The 20,822-nt window shown below is 41.2% G+C and overlaps 2 protein-coding genes across 3 annotated transcripts in view; both read left to right on the top strand.

The window, feature by feature from the left end:
• Window positions 1–10,288: 10,288 nt before the first annotated feature.
• Window positions 10,289–15,090, top strand: pex13 (peroxisomal biogenesis factor 13). The gene is made up of 4 exons (XM_040044697.1): window positions 10,289–10,586; window positions 12,930–13,660; window positions 13,926–14,048; window positions 14,217–15,090. Exons 1-4 carry the CDS (start codon window positions 10,513–10,515, stop codon window positions 14,594–14,596), a joined length of 1,308 nt encoding a protein of 435 aa, XP_039900631.1. The 5' UTR covers window positions 10,289–10,512; the 3' UTR covers window positions 14,597–15,090.
• A 127-nt stretch (window positions 15,091–15,217) lies between these two features.
• kiaa1841 (KIAA1841 ortholog) overlaps window positions 15,218–20,822 on the top strand; it is a 29,566-nt gene continuing 23,961 nt past the window's right edge. The window contains exons 1-3 of one of the 2 annotated variants that reach the window (XM_040044684.1): window positions 15,218–15,981; window positions 16,926–17,077; window positions 17,230–17,404. In XM_040044684.1, the coding sequence (XP_039900618.1) occupies window positions 16,928–17,077; window positions 17,230–17,404 (325 nt within the window). In that variant the 5' untranslated portion in view covers window positions 15,218–15,981; window positions 16,926–16,927. Of the gene's footprint in view, window positions 15,982–16,925; window positions 17,094–17,229; window positions 17,405–20,822 lie in introns of those variants that run through there. The other variant, XM_040044685.1, reaches the window with a different exon arrangement.

Below are 20,822 nucleotides of genomic sequence, written 5' to 3'. Positions count from 1 at the left end.
GCTCTGTTCCTGTGCTACTGTGAGTGTAACTACTGCCCCTCCCCCCTCTTCCCAGCGCAAAGCACAAGGCTGCATGCGGAGTGAAGTGGAAAAAAAGTGCGAGCCTAGCTTAGCTTAGCATAAAAGCTAACAAGAGTGAATGGTTTAGGAGAATTTCTCAGCTTAACAATAGTGTGGCATATTATCACATAAATGTTAAAATGAATGTTATACTTAAATGATCTCCCCTATTTGGGCAAAGTCTCATTTTTTCCGTCGAATACATTTATTTTTATTTAACCGTTAAGATTGGTTTAGCTAGTTTAGCTTAACTTAAAAGACTCGAATCAGACATGGTTCATGTCTAAAGATAACAACATTTTTGCAGACTTGTAGAGATTGTATTTTTAGTTGTGGTGGTGTTTTGTCACATTTTGACAAAACCAGGCTAACAATCTTCCCCATTTTCCGTCCCTGTTCTATGCTAAGTTCAAGCTTGGCTGCATTGCCTTAACACTGTCGCTGCTGAACAAAGAAAAACAACTTTTATTCAGTATTCCTGTAGGTCAGGTTTCTGCACATGACATGGACAAAATCAGGACTGACCAGTTGCACAACAGGGGAAATGTAGTGACTTGAATATTGTTGAGCAACGTAGGTTGAGTAAGTGGCCACGGTGTTTGTCCCAAACACTTTGGAATAGTGCAGTAGTTTGTTATTGATTACTTACAATTTCTGAGTAAAAAAGGTACATAGAACCATCCTGCAGAAAGTCTTTTACATGTATTATACCAAATCATAAATCATTTTGTTCCCTTTAATCTATATGTTTGATATTTGTGTGGTTTCAATGATTCTCCAGGTGATCTTTTCCAAGTAAAGGCTTAACCACTCTCAAGAGAAGCTTAGTTTAGTTTCACTATAGCTAAATACATTGTCATAAGGCAATTTACTTGAAATCTGTTAATTTGATTTCTTATCAGTATGACATTTCCTCACCACCAAAAACAGATTATCATCCGTTTTTGGTCAATGGTAAAGTCACTATGTCATCTCCTGACATATTTCTGCCTATTTAACGTATGACGTACAGTTCTGACACATGTGAAACTGAATTATCTCAAGGTGTCAATAAGCTGGCGGCAAGAAGGTGAAATTTTTGCTGAATATTTTAAATCTTTCAAAACAGAGTGGTTCTTGCAATTTTTGGCCTTTTGCTCAGTAGCGCTTCATACAAACATAAGAAATAACCTACAGTTTCTAAAAGGAGTCCAATGGTGCACACTGAAAAATCCATATCAGTGTGCTCTGTGCTACTCAAAAAACTCTCCAAAAGCTGCAAGAAGAACTAAGAATGGAAAATTAATATAGTACAGTGCAAATGTCATAAGCCAATTTGACAAATTGCTCATCACCACTGGCTAAAATGCAGGCCCAAAATGACAGAGCCTACAGATAGTTATGGACGCTGTTGTTTCTATGAGGTTAACACGTCACATCAGGAGAAAGGCTTTGGCATACAGCTTAACCTTTAACTCACTTAGACAATACTGAAGCCATTATGACGAAAGAAACATCAAACAAGTGCAGCTAAAGGGAATTCACGAATTTCATATTTACATCAGTACCATTCACATTTTCATCACAAATAAGAGATTTTGATGTTGATAGGTGACAAATCAACAGCTGATTATCATCTTTTCCTGTAAAATTCAGTTTTTCACTGCCAACAAGGTAGTTTACAATCAGTGTGTCCTGAAGCGTCATTACCAAGGAACCCAGGATGTACTACAGGGGAGACGTTTGTTTTCTCTCGTATCAGGAGGCTGAGAAGAAATGCTCTCTGTAGCTTCCTTCCTGTCGCGTTGAACGGAACCACAGCGAACCCTAATTTAACCTCAGTGCACAGGATACTGTAAACAATCCACTCACAGGTTATATTGGTTTTGGTTTATTCCCCCAAAACTTATTTGTAGACACAAAGCATATTCTTATTGGAATCTCAAGTTTACACCTCATCTGGTGTTTATTACGTCTTCTAATAGAAAAAGTTTTCTAGTTCTGTTCTCCACCAGCTAGTTGCTGCTAATTTTATTAAGGAAAGGAAAATAGGTCAGTTTCAAGTGACAACACCAAAACAATGAGCTCAAAGAGGCTAAAACAACCCCCAGAGATGACTGCATCAGCAGTAATTTGTGACAGCTAAATAAATGGCGAATTTACCATTACACTTAAGAATGCATATTTAATTTGCTTTAATCCATATTCATTAACCTGACAAGACAAAAAAAACTGTAAAAAAATCAGATTTTGTGCTTTTCTAAGTTTTTGAAACATGCTACAAGACAGTGTTGCATTTTATTTAAAAGAAAAAAGAGTAACCACAAGTAAGTAACATGTTCTTTATTGCTTTTTAAATCTGCAGCTGAAAGATGTAAGATGTTGGTTCCTGTAATGGTGCTGTTGTACTGACATTCAGACTGAACATTCATAATAACATACTCGAACTGGGCTGACATCATTCCTTTTGATGTTTATTTAGATGCAACTCCATATGTTGTGGAGGCCACAGAGAAGCAAACCATTTATATAGACTCTGAAAGCTCTGAATTGGATGAAAACCAACATATGGTGCTCTGTGATTACTAGATCTTCATTAACTTTGAATCCCAAACACCAGCAATGTCACAACCACCATATCCAGTACAGTTTTCTCAAACTTTCAGACCGCAACTCTGGTCTTCTAAGATTGTTGTTCTTCTACTATCATTAACTTCCAGTCTTTTAATCCAGCACTTAATTAATGACTTAATAAAAACAAGTGGAAACAGGTTAAGCTAGAACTGTCCTATATTGCAACATCATATCCGGTTTATTGGTAAATAATTACAGGACAGAATGTCCTCACGTTGACAAAATAATGGAGTAACTCATCAGGACATTTCACCTCTGCATGGAGATAGGCACACGGTCCTCACAACATCAGCACTGAATGAGAGTTTAGCTGCACACAGATTCCACATGCATGTGTTTGGATCTCTGTGTGATAGACACAGCTTGTCCCAGGTACTCACTGCACCGTATGTCTTTGGGTATTTCTTAACCATGTCCTGGAAAAGGCGAGCTAGACCTGTTTAGCCACCTATTTCCCGTAATGCCCCTCCTCTGCTGCTGTCTCCTCCCATTTCCCTCAGGTCCCCTCCTCCCCCTTCTCTCCCCCTCTTTCTCTTTCTCCCTTCACACTGTAAATAGCTGCGGACTACACCAGCTCCACCTGAATGAATTTGCTATCAACTCACAAAATTAGACAGAAATTACTACAGGGTAGTCCTTTCCTCATTGCATTTATTATAAACAGGAGGTTTCTTTTAATGGCATTTATACACTTCCCTTATTTACTTACATACTTCTCGATTACATAAGTTATGGGAATTTATCAGATTGCAATATATTACTAAATATAAAAACAAAAACTGGATATTTTTGTCCTACCCTGTGCACAAATAAGAAATTTAGACTAAAGCTGACTTCACACTATAAAGCTCTGTGTTTTTCAGTTACCTCAGTTTTGCATGGGGATTTAAAGAGTCCGTTCACTTTTGTGACTAATATTGATCTGAATTAACAGATCAATAACAATGCCAGGATCAAAACTAGCTCTCTTTCCCACTGATTTGTCTATGAAGTTTGGAGCATGCCTTTACTTCCATTCTCTGATCCTACAATTTCCAAACTTCCTGCTGCACATTTTAATGATAGGTATTGTACAGTATGTGTTGCTAGAACAGCTCCTTATGCAAGACCCAACTCATGTTCAGAGCAGGGAAAATCCCATGTAGCTGTTGCTGTGAATGTTTGACTAGAAACAGTATATACCTGTCTGTTGCTGAGTGTTCAGCAGACATGTGTGGCCTCATTGTTTTCACTGATTATTTTTCATGTGAGGCACACACACACAAACATCCACCCAATCCAACCCAAATCAGGAAGTGTATTAGCCACTGCTGAAAATACTTTTAAAGTAGCAGTAAGTACAAATTTGCACACAAAGGAGTTGACTTTTGTACTTCAGTGTTACCCAATGAAAATTGGTACCAAATGTATAGCATTCAAAAACATGATTTAAAACGAGCAGGAACCAAACAAAGACGGACTGAACTCCATCATGATCAAGTGTATAGTTTGTCTGTGTGACTTGTCTTTTCAAATCACCACATTTAGTTTTTTCTAATCAGAGACCATAGCTGAATGACCTACAGCTATTTGGCTAGCTAGTTTGTTTAGCAATTACAAAGGATGCTAAATTTGGCTAGTCAAAAACTGGCTTAAAATGAACCTGCTTGAAAAAACAAAACAGCCACACTGTTACACTGCTACAGCTTTAACTTTAAGCCTTGTTAGTCCAATAGAACAAGCAGTAAAATGTAAACAGAAAGGACAGTATTTAAGCTAGCTTATTCAGTCCAGACATAACTGAACTGAATAAGCTAGTTTATACCGGACCTAAGTTTAATTTGCTAATTTTCCAATAGACAGGTTTAAGTTTAAGCTTATTGTACTAAAGCTTATTCTGGAAACTAAAAATACAACTTAAATAGAATATGCTATAAAAATATATTATAGAAAAAACAAACAAACAAAAATGCAGCACTAAGAGCTTACTAGTTTAGTCCTTTAAAACAGAGTACAAAGTTCTTGAAGCAAGCCAAAACTGCCATCATTCATTACTAGAATGATTGCAGCTTACTGACCATGGCCTGATATATTTTTTGCGATAGGTTATTTACTTTACTACAACTGCTTTTTGAGTATTGTGGTTTCATTTCTAGCTCCTTCCAGAGTGCCCAAATGATGTCTCACCACGGAAAAAAATGTCATGCTGATTCAATTTATCAATATGGTTAGTCAAGAAAATCCTAAGTGCACTTGTGATAAGGAGATATGCCTGCTCCCACTGAAACTATTGCAGCTCTTTACTAGCCTACTGCATCAACATGGAACTGCAAATGGCTGGTGCACTGATACTGGTTCAGCTGTTGATTATTTGATTGCAGAACAAAAGGATTCAGTGTCATGATGCCTTCGCATCAGATGACTTAATAATAATTGCCTGCATTACAACACAGTTACCTAGTTTGACTCCTTTGCCTCTACAGTCGTGACATTACTGCATTTCCCTTTTTTGACAAGCAGCCACTCAACTGTGTCAACACAATGTGGCAGACAGACGCATTAAGTGGACACGGACTTCGAATAGCTTCTGTACGTTCCACCAACATTTTTCTCTTGGCAGTTCCACTTTTGTTAGAGTTTGTTTATTCCCCTCTGTCATGTATATTTGTACAATACCAAGTAGTTGACACAAAGAGGAAGGGTGAAGCTGTGTGTGTAAAAAAAAGTACGCTCAACACTCTCAGGTCATTCCAGCGTGCTGCCCATAAAAAATACAGCAGGAACACTGGAAGTTCAGAATGAGTGCTGAAATTGACATGTCAGATATACGGCACTGGGGAAAGGTTAGGGATTATTTGAACTAATCTTTACTATGATCACCACCTATTTCGGTTGTGTAAACACAGGAATATACAGGGCAAGTTTCTGGCTGCCCCGCCAAATTTATTTCCAATTGATTTAAATGTACATCTCAGAGGCTCTTACAAAAAACTTTCTTTTGGTTCCTCTTCATTTTGGTGATTTCTTGCTCATTCAGCATTAGCGGGGAATAGATTGCCTGTCTTACAGCTCCAAGACCCAAACCAAGTTTATACTGCTGGGTTCTTTGTGCTCAAAGAGAAGAACAAACAAAAAGGGACTAGGAAGTATGAAGCAACCAGAACCCTTGGAACGTCAACAAAAAATAGCAATTTTTAGCTTTATAAAGGGAACAGTTACAGTAACTGTTACTGTCATTGCTAAAAATTGTGGGTGGGTACTGAGTTCAACTAAACTCTTTCAGTTTTGAAAAAAAGGTGGAAGTGATATCCAGTGTGAGAGAAGAAACTGCTGACCAACAATGTGATAGCGTACAACACATAACCAGACCTTGGAATGTGTGTTAGCTAGCAGATGTCAGGGTTTGTTTTTTTTTCTTTTGAACTTTAATCAGCATCCGCTTCATAGGTTAGTTTTTTTCTTTAAACTAAGCAACTCTAGAAACTTTTATCTAGCTTTGTCAAAAGGTTGCTTTTTTTCCTTTTTTCTTTTTTCCAAGTTTTATGCTAAGCTAAGCTACCTAAGCTAAGCTATTGTGGTTTTGCAGTCGTGTAACCGCTACATGTTAACTTTTCTGAAATTTTGGTGATGCTTTGGGCCCAGTGACATACGCCTACAGACTGGTCACATACCACTGTTCACGATGGAAAAATGTGTATTCCCTGACTAGGTTGGCAAAAACCTCAATCTTATTGCTTTAGTCACTAGCAGATTGTTGCAGTCACCTGTAGTTTGCACTGAAGACACCAACTTGTCTGCAAACACTAAACCAAGTACTAGTGAAACAGTGAGAAGTGTGAGACAAGAATGAAGCAGAGAATATTGATCTACAGTAAAAAATAGAGCCTTTTAAAATGTGTTGGTCGTGCTGAGATACAACTGATAATTTGATACATTTGTTTCTGACAGTTTAAGCCCAAAGTAGCATTTCTTTATCATGTAGAAATACTGAGAAGTATCATTAAAACTGCTCTTCTTTTTCTTGTATCAAAATATCTAAGGGATTAAATGTGTAGTTAAAGTGTATTTAATGTTTTTACTTTCATGTTTAAAGTGTATTTAATGTGACAGATAGGAGCGTTTCACTGGTCCGGCTCACTTAAGATCAAAGTGAGTTGCCTGTGGCCCACAACATAAAATGAATCTGACATCCCTGCCATAGAGGTTACCTAGCCCTTATTTTGAAAAACCTGTCTTTCGATAATAGTATTCTTTCAATTTGCTTTCACAGTCCTGCTTCGGTGTTACAGCATTTTTGTGCATCATCAAAAAGTGTTTACCAAAGAATGCAAGCTTGATACAACCCAACATGTTTGGCATCATGTGGGACAAGATTTATAAAAAGTTCCAGGTTAGATTTTTCCCAGAAGAGTGGCAGATGCAGTATTTTTACAACCAACAATCACACTTACAAATCCACAACCTTTTAGCATGTAATAAATTAAATATCTTTAGTTCTGTGAATTAACTCAAGTGTAAAAATCATTCTTCTTCCAATATCATCACAATCTGAAAAGGTCACAGGTCACAGTTGCATGGCACGAACCCCTAAATATCAGAAGCATCATCAGTTCAACAGTCTTCCCCCACTCAGTGTCACCACAGGCAGACACTTGGATTCGCACCTTTGGCCCTGGATTCTGACACCATCACGCCACAAAAAGGCAGCCTCGGTATTGTACACCTACGCTGTGAGATCACACTGGTGTTTTCTGTAGTCCCACCCTAGGGAATCTAATGTGACAATGCTGCGCACACCCCACCCCCACCCACCCACACGCACCAACAGTGCTTGACATCACAGGACTCCCTCCTGGTTCTTAGTGGTTTTTTAAACCACACTGTACACCTCCTTTGCTCACGCTCACAGCAGCGGAGTCACAGATCACCCCCTCAGTTAACTGACGTTACCGAGAGCTAGTGAACGCATCCTCAAGCCAATCTCACACAACAGGTTAAAAGTCAAATCTTGAAGCTGCTGTCAGCAATATTTCTGACAACAGAAGTCTTATAATGCTAATGTATATATGTCTATATCTATAGATATAGATATATATAGATATATATTCTACTCAGCAAACAAGTATCCATCTTCTGTTAGTGTCAGAGGTGTGAAACTGTGTCAGCTGCATGTTGTTTCTTTTTGCTAAGCAGGTTACAGAGGATAACACAGAGATGTTATCAGGTCTTAGCAACTTTACTGTCTAGATAGAGGAAATTGTGTCATCTCGGGTGCATTAGAGTGGGGACAGGAGACTTTGTAGTGTAGTATTTTCTTTGGTTACCAAAAGCTGTTCACTCACATTTCACATTCTGACTGCCTGTTCTAGGTTTTGTAATAAAAATCCAAACATCAGCAACGTGTTGATGACTCTCGTCAGATTATATTAAAAATGACTGCATATTAGTTAGTAAAACCATGGTTTTTAAACAAAAACGTGTTCTTTGTTTAATTACAGAGTACAAACAGGGGAAATTCCCTTTCATCTGTAATATTAAAGCCCACAGAACTGCGTCAGTCTTATCTGATGAGTCACAGCACCCTCTGTTGGACAAAAGCACAAGGTGCAAATGTTTTTTAAGTTGATGACATTCTGAGATGACCTCACACGTCACCCAATTTCGTCTGCCTTTGCTTTTTTTTTTCCCTCTCAGGGGTGTAATGACTGTTTTACCTGTAAATACTGAATTTTTGACTCAGGTCTGTATATATATATATATACACCACACCAGACAAGACCCCAGGGGCAGGCTTTGTAGAGATGCCCCTGAGACAATGCAGCACATACCAGCAGGGTGTAAGATGCTAGCAGTCAGGGCATACATGGAATGTCATGAATGTCATGACCAAGTGGCTGGCATAGTATCATACAGGTCATACTGTGCCAAGCACGGCCTGGAAGTCCCAAGGTCAAAATGGGAGATGCCCCCTAAGGTGGATGAGAATGACCAGGCTAACATCCTGTTGAACTTCCAGATACAGACAGACAAACTGGTAATGGCTAACCAACTAGACATAGTGGTGGTGGACAAGTAGTGGAAGATGGCTGTAGTGACAGATGTAGCTATACCGAATGATAGCAACATCAGGAAAAAGGAAGTTGAGAAGCTCAACAAGTACCAAGGGCTGGGAGAATAGCTTGAGAAGATGTGGAGGATGAAGACAACAGTGGTCTCAGTAATCAGGTAATCTGACTATTCGGTACAGTGACCCCCCCCCCAACCTGGGCAAGTCACTCTAGGAGATCAGACGCAGTCCTAGGAACAGCAAAGATACTGCGCAGGAGCCTCGAGCATCTGGTAGAGGACCGGAGGATGAAGGATAAAGACCGCCTGCAGGGAGAGAGGGGAATTTATACCATCCAAGGTGTACACTCAGTGCAGGGGAACAATATGAGAACAGTGCCACCGAGACTGGAGATAGAGTAATACTGGAAGAGCATGTGGGAGAAGGGACCCATAACAACAATGCTCAGTGGCTAGCAGAGCTAAGACCAGACCACAGCAACCTCTCTGAACAGGAACCAGTAAGCATCACAGTGGAAGACATCCAAGAAAGATTAACAAGATCAACAGTACCCTGAGAGCCTTCATCAGGAGTTTGTTGATCACTAGAGGCCAACTTTGAGCCAATACCACAAGTCACCATCAAGTGTGGGATCTGTAGTTGGAAGAAGTGTAAATGGTAACAAAGAGAGGGAAAGGAGTCAGGAGGGGAATGTACTACCAGAAGGCAACACTGTAGACATTAAGGACAAAGAGTGGGGAAGTTTTTAATCATATGGATGGCATTTGGATTTAAATTAAAATAAGATGAAATAAAATTAAGATTCCAGATTTAAAATGAAGCCACAAAGGACAATGATTTGTCAAAAACATGACAGAGTCCAGGAGCATTTTGAGGCAGAAATGAAAGGAAAGGTAGCAAACACAGAGAAAGAAACAGAGAAAATAGCTCTGAATAAAATGTAAAAAGACTTTCAAATACCAAAAATGATTTCATAGAATTAAAGGAAAGCATTAGAAATGTGCATGAAGAAACAAGAAAGACCTCAGCATTAATATTTAGACTTGGACAAGACTAAGACTTTTCCTTAAACAGATATTTCCTGTTTATTTTATTTCAGAAAATAAAAGTTAAGTCTAACCTCACAGATGTCAGAGAACTCACAAAATTAACCGCATAAGGTCATATTTTGGCATAATAGATAGAAAATTTACTTAAATGATGCATTTTGTCAACATTACACTACAGGTCCACAGAGTACTTCACACTGCAGTAACTGAGCTATCACTGTCAAAAGGTTCCTCTGGGGAACAGTGGAGTGGAGTGGAACGCGGGGGCAAACACCAATTTTGGGCTACTGTTTTGACAGTGAGAGCTCAGTTACTGCAGTGTAACTCCACACCAGATGGTGGCGGTAAAGCGTCTATTCTATGTTTTTAAACAACGATAAAAATAAAAAAAAACCCCAAAGGAGAAGTGGAAATACGGAGTAACCTAAAAATCAAACTGGATCTGGTTGAGTTGTTGCGAATGGAATCGGGAAGTAAAAGTTATCAGGCCTTATTTCAGTTTTTAAAAGAGGGGAACCTGTTTGGCAGGATTTGAGATTTTTTTTTTGTCGTCGTTCCAGACCATACTCCATACCAGTTGGTGGCGGTAATGCACCTTTCAATTGTTTGCCAACCGCCAATATAACTGTAAGAAAGAAGAAGAAGAAGAAGAAGAAGAAGAAGAGGAAATACGGGTAGGCAGTAGTGGAAGGAGATTCTGCGAGGGCTCTATATTATTTGTGTACTGTGCACATATATTTTGCTATGGATTCACAGCCCCCGACACGGCCATGGGAAAGGCGGATTCCTGGCTCAGTTGGTGCACCTTTAAATTACAGGTGAGCGAATTTCGGAGGGGCCGCAGTCGCGAGAAGTCCCTCGTGTTTACAGCTGCAGCTGCTCGCAGTTGAAATGCTAAAGTTGTCGCTGTCACTTCGTGCAGGAGTTGTTAGACGACAGTTGACATTTTGTTTTAATAATTGACACGATGGTGAAAATTATTGCAAAACGATGAGTCGTGTTTGCGATTGTAAGAGTAATTGGTTGCCATTAAAAATGCCCCAAAAACAAAAACGGCAACTAATTATTTATCTGCACAGCCGTATAACTGGCTAACTGCTAGTTTGGTCCTCTGAGGCCGTGTCCTAGTCAGTGTGTCTCGCTAGATTTCTCTCTCTTCTGTTAATTGAGCGTTTTTGTTTGTTTGTTTTGTTGTAATTCTGGTTAATAAGTGAAATTAATAAAACCCCCAGAAATATTTGAATTGCATTTTTGTTTGTTCTGTAGTTGTTAACAGTCAATTCAGAAGAAAATGTAGCTGCTGTCTTCCTGTTGCTGTTTGCCAACAAACTCAGTTCCTTCGCCCGATAATTTCCTGCAGAAAATGCATATAGAGATATAGCCTCTGCAGAGCGTCTTGGGTCTGGCCCGGGGCCTCCTGGTTGTCCATGCTTGGAACGCCTCACCTAGGAGGCGTCCTTGCCAGATACCTAAATCGTCTCATCTGCCTCTCTTCAGTGTGAAGGAATAGCAGTTCTACTCTGAGCCCCTTTCGAGTAACTGAACTCTTCACCCTGTCTTTAAGGGAGAGGCCAGCCACCCTTAGAGAAGCTCTTGTTTTTTTTTGGTTTTTTCCCATTTGTCAGTCCTCTGCTCACCTGTCCCCAAACTCGTAAACAAGACCCAGAGAAGATTAAACTCCTCCGCTTGCTGCTGCAAGTCACATTTTTTTAATTGTCTTATTATTATATTCGGATAATTATAAAAATATATGTACAACAGTTTGTTTATGCTGTCGGCTGGCATTTGTATATATACAGCAGTATTCTCAAACAAGCAATAGTGAACGCACCAGTGTGAGGCAAATTCCACAATCACATTTCAATCAGTCCCCCCCCACCTGACACTTTTTTTCCACTTTAAGGGGGGAAATGGAATTAAATCTGCACACATCTTTATCTTTTTTGGACATATCAACATATCCTTTTAAGGTTAAGAGAATATGGTCATCAGATTGGAGAAGCTGAACAATCAGAGCTGTGATAATGATATTTAAGGGTATTTGAGGTGTGTTGACTGGTTCATAACGTCAGCTCACATGAGAAAACATCCCATGCTAAAAGTTGCCGGTAGCTGCTGGTTGATGGTGAGCGGCACAGTGAATTTACTGTGTATTTTCCACAGTCTGTACAGATGAAGAGTAGCAGAGCTGGAGATGAGACAGGAGGAAGAGTTGACTCAATTCAATTACAGTTTATGTATATAGCGTTAATCACAACAACAGTCACCTCAAGACACTTTATACGGCAAGGTGGAGACCCTATTGTAATACATCCATCCATCCATCCATTCACTTCCGCTTATCCTTTTCAGGGTCGCGGGGGGCGCTGGAGCCTATCCCAGCTGTCATAGGGCGAGAGGCGGGGTACACCCTGGACAGGTCGCCAGTCTGTCACAAGGCTAACACACAGGGACAAACAACCATTCGCACTCACATTCATACCTAGTGACAATTTGGGTTATCCAATTAACCTATCCCCACAAGCTGCATGTCTTTGGACGGTGGGAGGAAGCCGGAGTACCCGGAGGGAACCCACGCAAACACGGGGAGAACATGCAAACTCCACACAGAAAGACCCCGGCCTGATGTTGGAATTGAACTCAGGACCTTCTTGCTGTGCGCCAACAGTGCTAACCACCGTGCCACCGTGCTGCCTGTATTGTAATACAGAGAAAACTAAATGATCAAAACAACCCTTTTGAGCAAGCACTTGGTGACTGTGGGAAGGAAAAACACCATTTTAACTGGAAGAAACTTCCAGCAGAACCAGGTATAGGGAGGGGCAGCCTCTGAGGACTGGTTGGGGGGAGGGAGAAAGGACAAAGGACACGCTGTGGAAGAGACCCACTCTATAGAATAGAATAATCCTTTAATTGTCCCACAAGGGGAAATTTGGTTGTAACAGCAGCCAGAAAGACACATATACAAACAAACAGTACACAGGACAGAAACATACACAATTTTTCTTACATATTTACATATTTGAGCTGTTGAGCAGTTTGTGGACTGTGGTTTAGCTTGACTCCATGACGTTTCTGAACTAATGCTTTGCTCAATTAATGTTGCAATGAATTATGGGTGGATTTTACTGATATTCTATCTTTATGTTGTCACCAAACAGATCTACAGATTTGGGACTAGCTAGAGGCTCCTCCACCTCTGCTGGCCCTTCTGTCCTGCCCAGGATGGCGCCCCCGGTGCCCCCTCGTCAGGTCCAGCAGTCCTACCGTCCATCCTACAGCTCCTTCTCCCAATCTTACAGCCCCTATGGGAGCTCCATCTATGGTGGCTACAGTCCTTACAGCTACGGCTATGGTGGCGGCTATGGTGGCGGCTATGGTGGCGGCTATGGTGGCGGCTACAGCCTGGGAGGATATAGACACACACCTCACCTTGAAGACGTCCCCCCCAGCAGGTTTGTGCAGCAGGCAGAAGAAAGTAGCCGCGGTGCCTTTGAGTCCATCGAGAGCATCGTCCATGCGTTTGCTTCAATAAGCATGATGATGGACGCCACCTTTTCTGCGCTACATAACGGTTTCCGTGCCGTACTGGAAGTAGTCAACCACGTCACACGACTGCGCGTGCACCTCACCCGGGTTTTGTCAAAGTTTGCTCTGGTGCGCACATTGCACTACTTGTACCGCTTGGTGCAGAAGCTGCTCGGGCGGAGGCTAGACCCTGAGGTCGAAGCCCTGTGGCCCAACCCCAGTGAGGCCACTGGTATGAGATCATCCAGAGAGATGGAGGACCAGGCAGTTAAATCCTGGCCCATCTTAATGTTTTTTGCTCTAGTCTTGGGTGTACCCTACCTTATCTGGAAGCTGAGCTCCACTGCTGACTCTGAAATCAAAGGTAAGGCTTGCAGATGGAACAGCAAGCACTCACATATTCATAAAGATACATTTTGTTTTGTTGTTTGCAGTACACATGTAAAGATGAGTCTGCTTGTATGACATCATGTGCCTTTCTGTAACTCTGTGGCAAATAAATTGGGTATCATAGCTCCATATGCCATTAGTCACTTTACAACTGACAGTACAAAGCAAGTGGACTTGTTTTAAATTAAAACAAGTTAAAATTATGAATGTCTTTAATTCAGTTTCCTTGCTTGATTTAGACACTAACTGGGCAAGTGGGGAGGACGACCACGTGGTGGCCAGAGCAGAATATGATTTTACAGCTGCTTCTCAGGAGGAGCTTTCTATGCAAGCTGGAGAGATGCTCAACCTCGCTCCTAAAGGTGATGAGCTTTTTACTGGCTGCGGGACATTTGATTCTGAGTGCTTTGACCAAAAACCTTCTATTTTTGTTTTCCTTATCTTGGGAATAACAGATGAGGGCTCTTCTTTTGTGTGAGCATGCACCATGTTTACAACTATCACAGTGTTTTCCTCTTCCTCGTGTGTAGAGCTACAGCCCCGTGTGCGTGGCTGGCTCCTGGCCAGTGTGGACGGTGAGACCACAGGGCTCATCCCAGCCAACTACGTTAAGATCCTCGGCAAGAGGAGAGGCCGCCGGGCCGCAGATATGGAGAGGCTCGCTCAGGCCCAGCGGGCGAACACGCAGGAACCCCAAACAAGCTTGGCTGCACAAATGCAGACAACTGGAGCCCAAGGCTTTACCCCGGACCCCGCCTCTGCCTCAGCCTCTTCTTCTGCCTCGGCTTCCTCAGAGGACCTTCTGGAGTCAGCGTACAGGGAAACACCTGCTTCATTCAATCAGGGATCATCCACCTCCACCATGCCCTCCAACACACCACTTAACATCCCTGAAAAGACTGATCCATGATCTTTGTGTCCATAAATGTTCATTCATAACAGCGGTTTGCTCAGTGTGTAACTCTGGAGCTTAACTAATAATCTGCTGTTAGTTCATATTTTGGGGTGGTGGGCAATCCACAGACCTCATCAGGAACTGTTAAAGTAATTTTCGATTCAATTTTTTTTAACGCAGTATGGACCTTCTTATTACTTGCCAAGAATTGTTTCCATGCACAAGGCTCACTGCGTCTGAAAATCTGAGCTTAATTTTTATTTTTAAACTCAAAGCTTTTACAGAAATAAACAGATGAGTATTCTAAAATGTGTTTTTAGGCGCACTGGCACATTATGTGTACAAGGACAGTGTAAGAACACAGTTAAGGTGTTTTGTTTGATCATGTGATCACATTTTGTTTTGACACTCACATGTTTGGGTTTCTGTATAGTTTTCTGTGACGTTAATTGGATCTATTCAGAATAAGAAAGGGGAGAATTTTGCACATTTTCAACAGTTACCATTCAGAAATTTTTGGAATATTTAATATGATTATTATGAAAATAAATAATTTAAAAATCGTTTTTGTCCATTGTGCTATAAGGTATCAAGTGACAATGTTAGAAATTTTGTCAAGATTTTCAATTTCAAAACTTGGACCCAACTGTTTAGTTTTAGTTTATGCTAATTTAAATGACATTAGTATAATATAATTTCATTTAATTTGTTTTAAAGTCTGACTTTATGGCAGAAGCACTTGATTTGCGACCACTGTCTCCAAGCAACAGGACGCCTGCTGCACTGCGCCAACAGTGACGAGTCACCGTTGCAGATACAGACCGAATAAACGCGTTTTGTTAATCGAAAGTGTTCTGGGGGTAGATTTTTATGTAGTATTTTGATAGTGTAACCTGCCGAAAGCATTTTCTGTGTTGTCGGCTTAATGACATACATACGTCAATTTAAGTAGCCACTTGCTCAGCTAACTGTATGCTAGCTAGAAGCTAATGCTACCTTCCATGGCTATCGGAATTACTGAGGCAGAGTTGAGCCTGAAGGCACATTTTTGATGTTCTAGTTCACTTTCGCCTTTGGTTTAAATGTCATCGCATAGCCACCGTGCTCAAACGCGTTGAGAGAGAGAGAGAGAGAGAGAGAGAGCTAAATACGTCGGTGTAAATCCCACCAGAAGGTATATGACGCAATAGGACGGACCACATCACTAGTGACCGTCGTTTGATATTTACGGGGAGTACCTGAAGGCAGCAGATCTGTCCCGTCCCGCAAACTTAGCTAGCATTAGCCGGTAGGAGAACACCGCAGCATCAGCATCATCCACACGCACAATGAGATGAAACATTTACCCGTTTATTAGATTGTACGAGACGACGGTGAGGATTATCTCACAGACCAGAACAGTAAGTGTCATTTCTGTTGTTGGATGTGTGTCCTAGGAAATCTGAGGATTTTAATGTGACCTGAAAGCATCTGATGTTGATTCAGCAGGAGGGCAGAGGCACTCGGCCTACCCTAATCTGTGCCTCTACTGCATCCCATAAACGTACAGCATCTACCCGTATCATGTACAGTACATGAATGATCAGTCTCCTCTTTCAGCTCATACATAGTCACCAGTATGCTCTAACCTGTGATGCATTTAATAACAGAAAAACAAAACACAGGAACTTTGAATAGTAGTGAATGGCAAGTTCAGCCGCCAAGCAAAGTCTTTTACAATAAACTTCATTTTTTTTCTCAATGAAAATGTGTTTCTGAGGCATAACAGCCAAACCATACTAAAGAAAGAAACAACATTTGTCTCAGTAGTTGGCCAAATTTATTATTTTATGCAGTGGTGCACAGTTTCACAACTGGTCCATTCCTTTTATCCAGCAATTTATTATCTGGGCTACAAAACGGTCCCTCAGACGCTATTGGCCCACTCTACTTACCTCACAAATAGTCCACAACCTGAAAGCATTCAGTTTTGGAAGATCTACACAACACCCACTGTCTTAAAAAGGCCCAAAACATCATAAAAGATAACTCACATCCTGGTTACTCCCTGTTTGACCTGTTGCCCTTAGACGGTACAGAGCAATTAGTGTAAGGACTAATAGACTTAAACACAGCTTTTATCCAACTGCAATAACACGTCTGAATACTGCTACAAAAAAAAAAAGCCAATCACGCCACTCTTGTATTAATCTATGTGCTGACTATGCGCAGAATGCTTAAAGGCAATTAAAATGGGTGCTAACTGCACAGTGATTTCAGCTCTAATTTGGCTATGATGGTCAAACAGATGAAGGAATTTATTGTTGACTTGCTGCCTATTGTTTCCTGCCCTCTGTGTGTGTAGAGATGAGTCGCTTCTGTTCGGATAACAACAACTTTCCCTACGACAACAACGTCCTGGTTTTGGACATGGTGCTGGGCTCCCTGTGGGGTGTGCCCCAGCCCATAAACTGGGACAATGTGGCCAAGCTAGTACCAGGCTTTACTCCTAAGGAGGTAACTGGATCACTGGGTAACTAGAACCCCTTCATCCATCCTGCCTCTCCATCCATCCCATCCCGCCCATAGTTCGTTCCATGCTTTAGTAACAAGAGACCTGAATTTTTAATGAGAAATAATTCTGTGGCTCTGATGCAATTGTGTTGCAGTGTGCCCGTCGGTTTGAGGAGCTGAAGAGCATGGGGGGGTTTCCTCATGTGGATAACCAATGCAATGCCCTGATAGAAGGAAGCAGCTCCCCGTCAGACCTCCTCTCCACACTGTTGGACACTCGGGACATAGTGGAGAGAGGAAGCGGCCAGAGCAGCAGCAGCAAAGTTACAGGTCAGTTACTTTCACCCACAGATAAAACCTTCAATAAGTTTAATCAGCAGGAACTGGTTTTATCGATAGCTTTACTCATGTCTTTCAAACTTCACAGTGGACAGTACACAGTTCATTGTACATGGGGAGCAAGAGCTGTATGTGTGCGTTTAAACCCTGGGAACCACAAGCTCAGGCTTCAGACTGCTCGAAATATGCTGTTTCACACAGTTTCCTACACTTTTGGCTCTGCATGATGTCAGTGAGGGAGGATATACTAAGTTTGGTCATCTCATGCACACAGTTCAGGCTGTGAGCACAGCAGCTCCACCCACCTGCTGTTCAAACCTTCTGTTTGCAAGAGGCAACCAATAATCTTTCAGACAGTGGATAAACTCGGGGGCTGCACCGTGAAATTAAAGAATAAAAACGCACCACAGGAAATGAGCGTAATAGGCAAACATAAGTATAATAATAACATAATTTATTGTGTTGTTACATACTACTAGAAGGTGCTGAGTAAATATGAAATTATGAAACCTATTTATTAGGGGTGCAACGATACACAAAATTCACGGTTCGGTTCGGTTCGATACTTTGGTGTCACGGTTCGATATTTTTTCGATACAAAAAAATGTTCATGCCTTTTTAATTTGTCATTTATTAAAATTATAAATATATATTTTAACTCAAAAGTACAGTTTTTAAATTTAATGTTGCTGAAACAAAAGTAATTTAAAAAATAAATATATCTCAGGGCTCTCAAAATTTCAAAATCCCTGGTAGCCCTTCGGGCAGGGACTCTTCAGTTTTTGGTAGCCCAAAATAAATGTAAGTAGCCCGAATAAAAAAGAGAGCAATTTTTTGATTGATGTTTTGTTTCCTGTTTTGTTTCCTTTACAATATTATACTTTAATGTATAATATTGTAAAGGAAACAAAACATTAATCAAAAAATTGTTGAAAAACAAATTACAACATTGTATAAAAATTACAATCATCAACTCAAATACTTGGTTCTAATTGAACAGAAATTTCTATGAACTTGTAAGAACTGTGTAGGACATGAATCAGTCTGTGTCAGATCCTGAATTTGAAATTTCCACTGAAGTCACGGGTAAGAGACAAGTGGAACCAAGATCTAGGCCATTTGCTTTTTGAAGTTTGCAAAGACTGCTAAATTTTGCCAGTGGTAGTTCACTCTTTGCAACATAGTACGCTGTTCTAAACAGATTTTTCAGGTTTATTTTTAGTATGTTATTTGCAATTGGTGTTTGTTCTGGGAAAGATATTGCAGACTGAGCAATAATGCATTTCTTGCATTTCTCATGGGTTCTAATGGGGGCCTTTCTTAAAATGACTGGTCCCAGTAACAAAGGCGCTTGTCGACTCAGAAATCGAGAGAAAACCAACAACACACCCAGCAGAACATTATGTTATTTACACGGGTGCACATAAGTGGTCCGCATGTGCGCATTCGCTGTCAAAATAAAAGACGCGCACCAGATAAGAAGTTGCAACGCGCGTTTGCGTCCATATAAAAAGCACTGTTTTTGTCCGCTAGAGTGGGATTTTCACGGCACATTCCGCACCACATCTCTGTGCGTTCATCATTTGTTTGAAGCCAGCTCACCTCCTGCAACCACTTTTCCGTGCTTCTTTTGTGGTTCGGACTCCTTCTGACATTTCTTTGGAGGTAGAGGAACACCAAAGTAATTGCTTAAAGGAGCTTCTTCGACATCTTTAAGAGTTTTAAACAAATGTTTGTCCTCCAGAAAATCTTATGTATGCAAACACGCGTTGCAACTTCATATCTTGTGCGCGTTTTTTTTTTTTTTTTTTTTTGACAGCGAATGCGCACCTGCGGACCACTTATGTGCAGCCCTGGTTATATAGCTCGTCATATTGCAGCCACAGAAATTCTTTTGTCCATGAAACCATAAAGCTGCACTTTCTTTTTGCCTTATAGTCTGATTTGTCATAACTTTTCCGTTTTGTGGTAAGCTTTTCTTTGGCTGTCACTTCTTCACCCTGACCTGTCTTATTTGGCTCAGCAGAATTAAAATATATATCCTGCTGCTTTTACACACACACACATAACGGTCAGCGATTCTCTGCGCGATCAACCTCTCATATGTTTAAGCTTGCTGCGGGAGATTTCACTTGCCATGTTTGCATAGTAAGCTAACGATTGATAAGACGATGTCAGAGGAATTGGTGTGCAAATTATCATCACTCACCAATCAGTGCTGTCGCTCTCTATACACAGTTCGCACGATTGCAAAGTGAAAGCAAAAAACAAGCGCAAATTCAAACACGACTTCAATATGTCACATATTGACAGTGGCTCACCGATGCCAATGACATAATTACCCAGCTACATTTCCGAAAGAATGCAAAAGCATTGACATATATTTTTCCTTCCTACAATAGCCCGACGGGCAGGGAAGAGATAGATTTTATAGCCCGACTGGAAAAATCGCTAGCCCCGGGATATCGGGCTAGCGATTTTGCGAGCCCTGTATCTGATTGAGGAATCACTCATCTTTGGAAAAGAGAGTTTATTACAGAGAAATGGCTCTTTCCAAAATAAAAGCTATATTATACGCTTCTTCTGGGCTATATTCTCAGCAGCATATTGTAGCGGGTCAGGGCTGTTCGGGGTTCTGTTTGTACAGTTATGTTTTGTTTATGTTGCCATAGTGACGGGTGACGCCCTCTCGCTGCGACGGTGTGTCCTTCCGGGGTCAGAGGGCGCCCTGTGTGTTGTTGTTGTTGTTGCTGTGCGGTTGCCGCGCTGAGCAGTTAGCTAGCGGCAGTGTTCTTCTGCAGACGTCAATAAACAGCTGTGCTCCCTGGCTAGCTCACGGGAAGCAAGACCAAACGACACCTCCGTCTCCTCGTTGTCTGAGCTCGCCACATTGGTGTCAGAAGTGGGATGATGGTGGCACCCCATGTTCTGACCCGAGTGACTTTTCCCCCGCCGGTCGTGACCGGCCGGTGCGCCAAAAGAAGGCACCTGGACATTTGCAAAGTGAAAGCAAAAAACAAGCGCAAATTCAAACGCGATTTCAATATGTCACATATTGACAGTGGCTCACCGATGCCAATGACATAATTACCCAGCTACATTTCCGAAAGAATGCAAAAGCATTGACATATATTTTTCCTTCCTACAATAGCCCGACGGGCAGGGCAGAAATAGATTTTGGTAGCCCGACTGGAAAAATCGCTAGCCCCGGGACGTCGGGCTAGCGATTTTGCAAGCCCTGTGTTACAGGCATGGCCCTTTAAGGATGAAGCCTGATGGGAAATGTATTCGGGATGTGTGTAGCGGGACTGCCTGGTGTGTGTGAAGAGAGAGAGCGGAGAAGGGGAAAAAGTAACGGTTAGCTACAGAAGAGACGAAAAGAAAATAAATAAAAGGAATATAATAACTC

This window comes from Simochromis diagramma, unplaced genomic scaffold (genome assembly GCF_900408965.1).
Source record: "Simochromis diagramma unplaced genomic scaffold, fSimDia1.1 OVJJ01000486.1, whole genome shotgun sequence".
Classification (NCBI taxonomy): Eukaryota; Metazoa; Chordata; class Actinopteri; order Cichliformes; family Cichlidae; genus Simochromis; species Simochromis diagramma.
The sequence above is the reverse complement of the archived record's forward strand: the minus strand, read 5'-3'. Positions and strand labels throughout refer to the sequence as shown.

Bases quoted from the DNA above. Each gene is read 5' to 3' on its own strand.
- pex13 (XM_040044697.1), top strand. From the start codon at position 10,513: ATGGATTCACAGCCCCCGACACGGCCATGGGAAAGGCGGATTCCTGGC. The intron at 10,587-12,929 runs GTGAGCGAATTT...GTCACCAAACAG, and splicing joins GGTGCACCTTTAAATTACAG to ATCTACAGATTTGGGACTAG. The intron at 13,661-13,925 runs GTAAGGCTTGCA...TGCTTGATTTAG, and splicing joins TGCTGACTCTGAAATCAAAG to ACACTAACTGGGCAAGTGGG.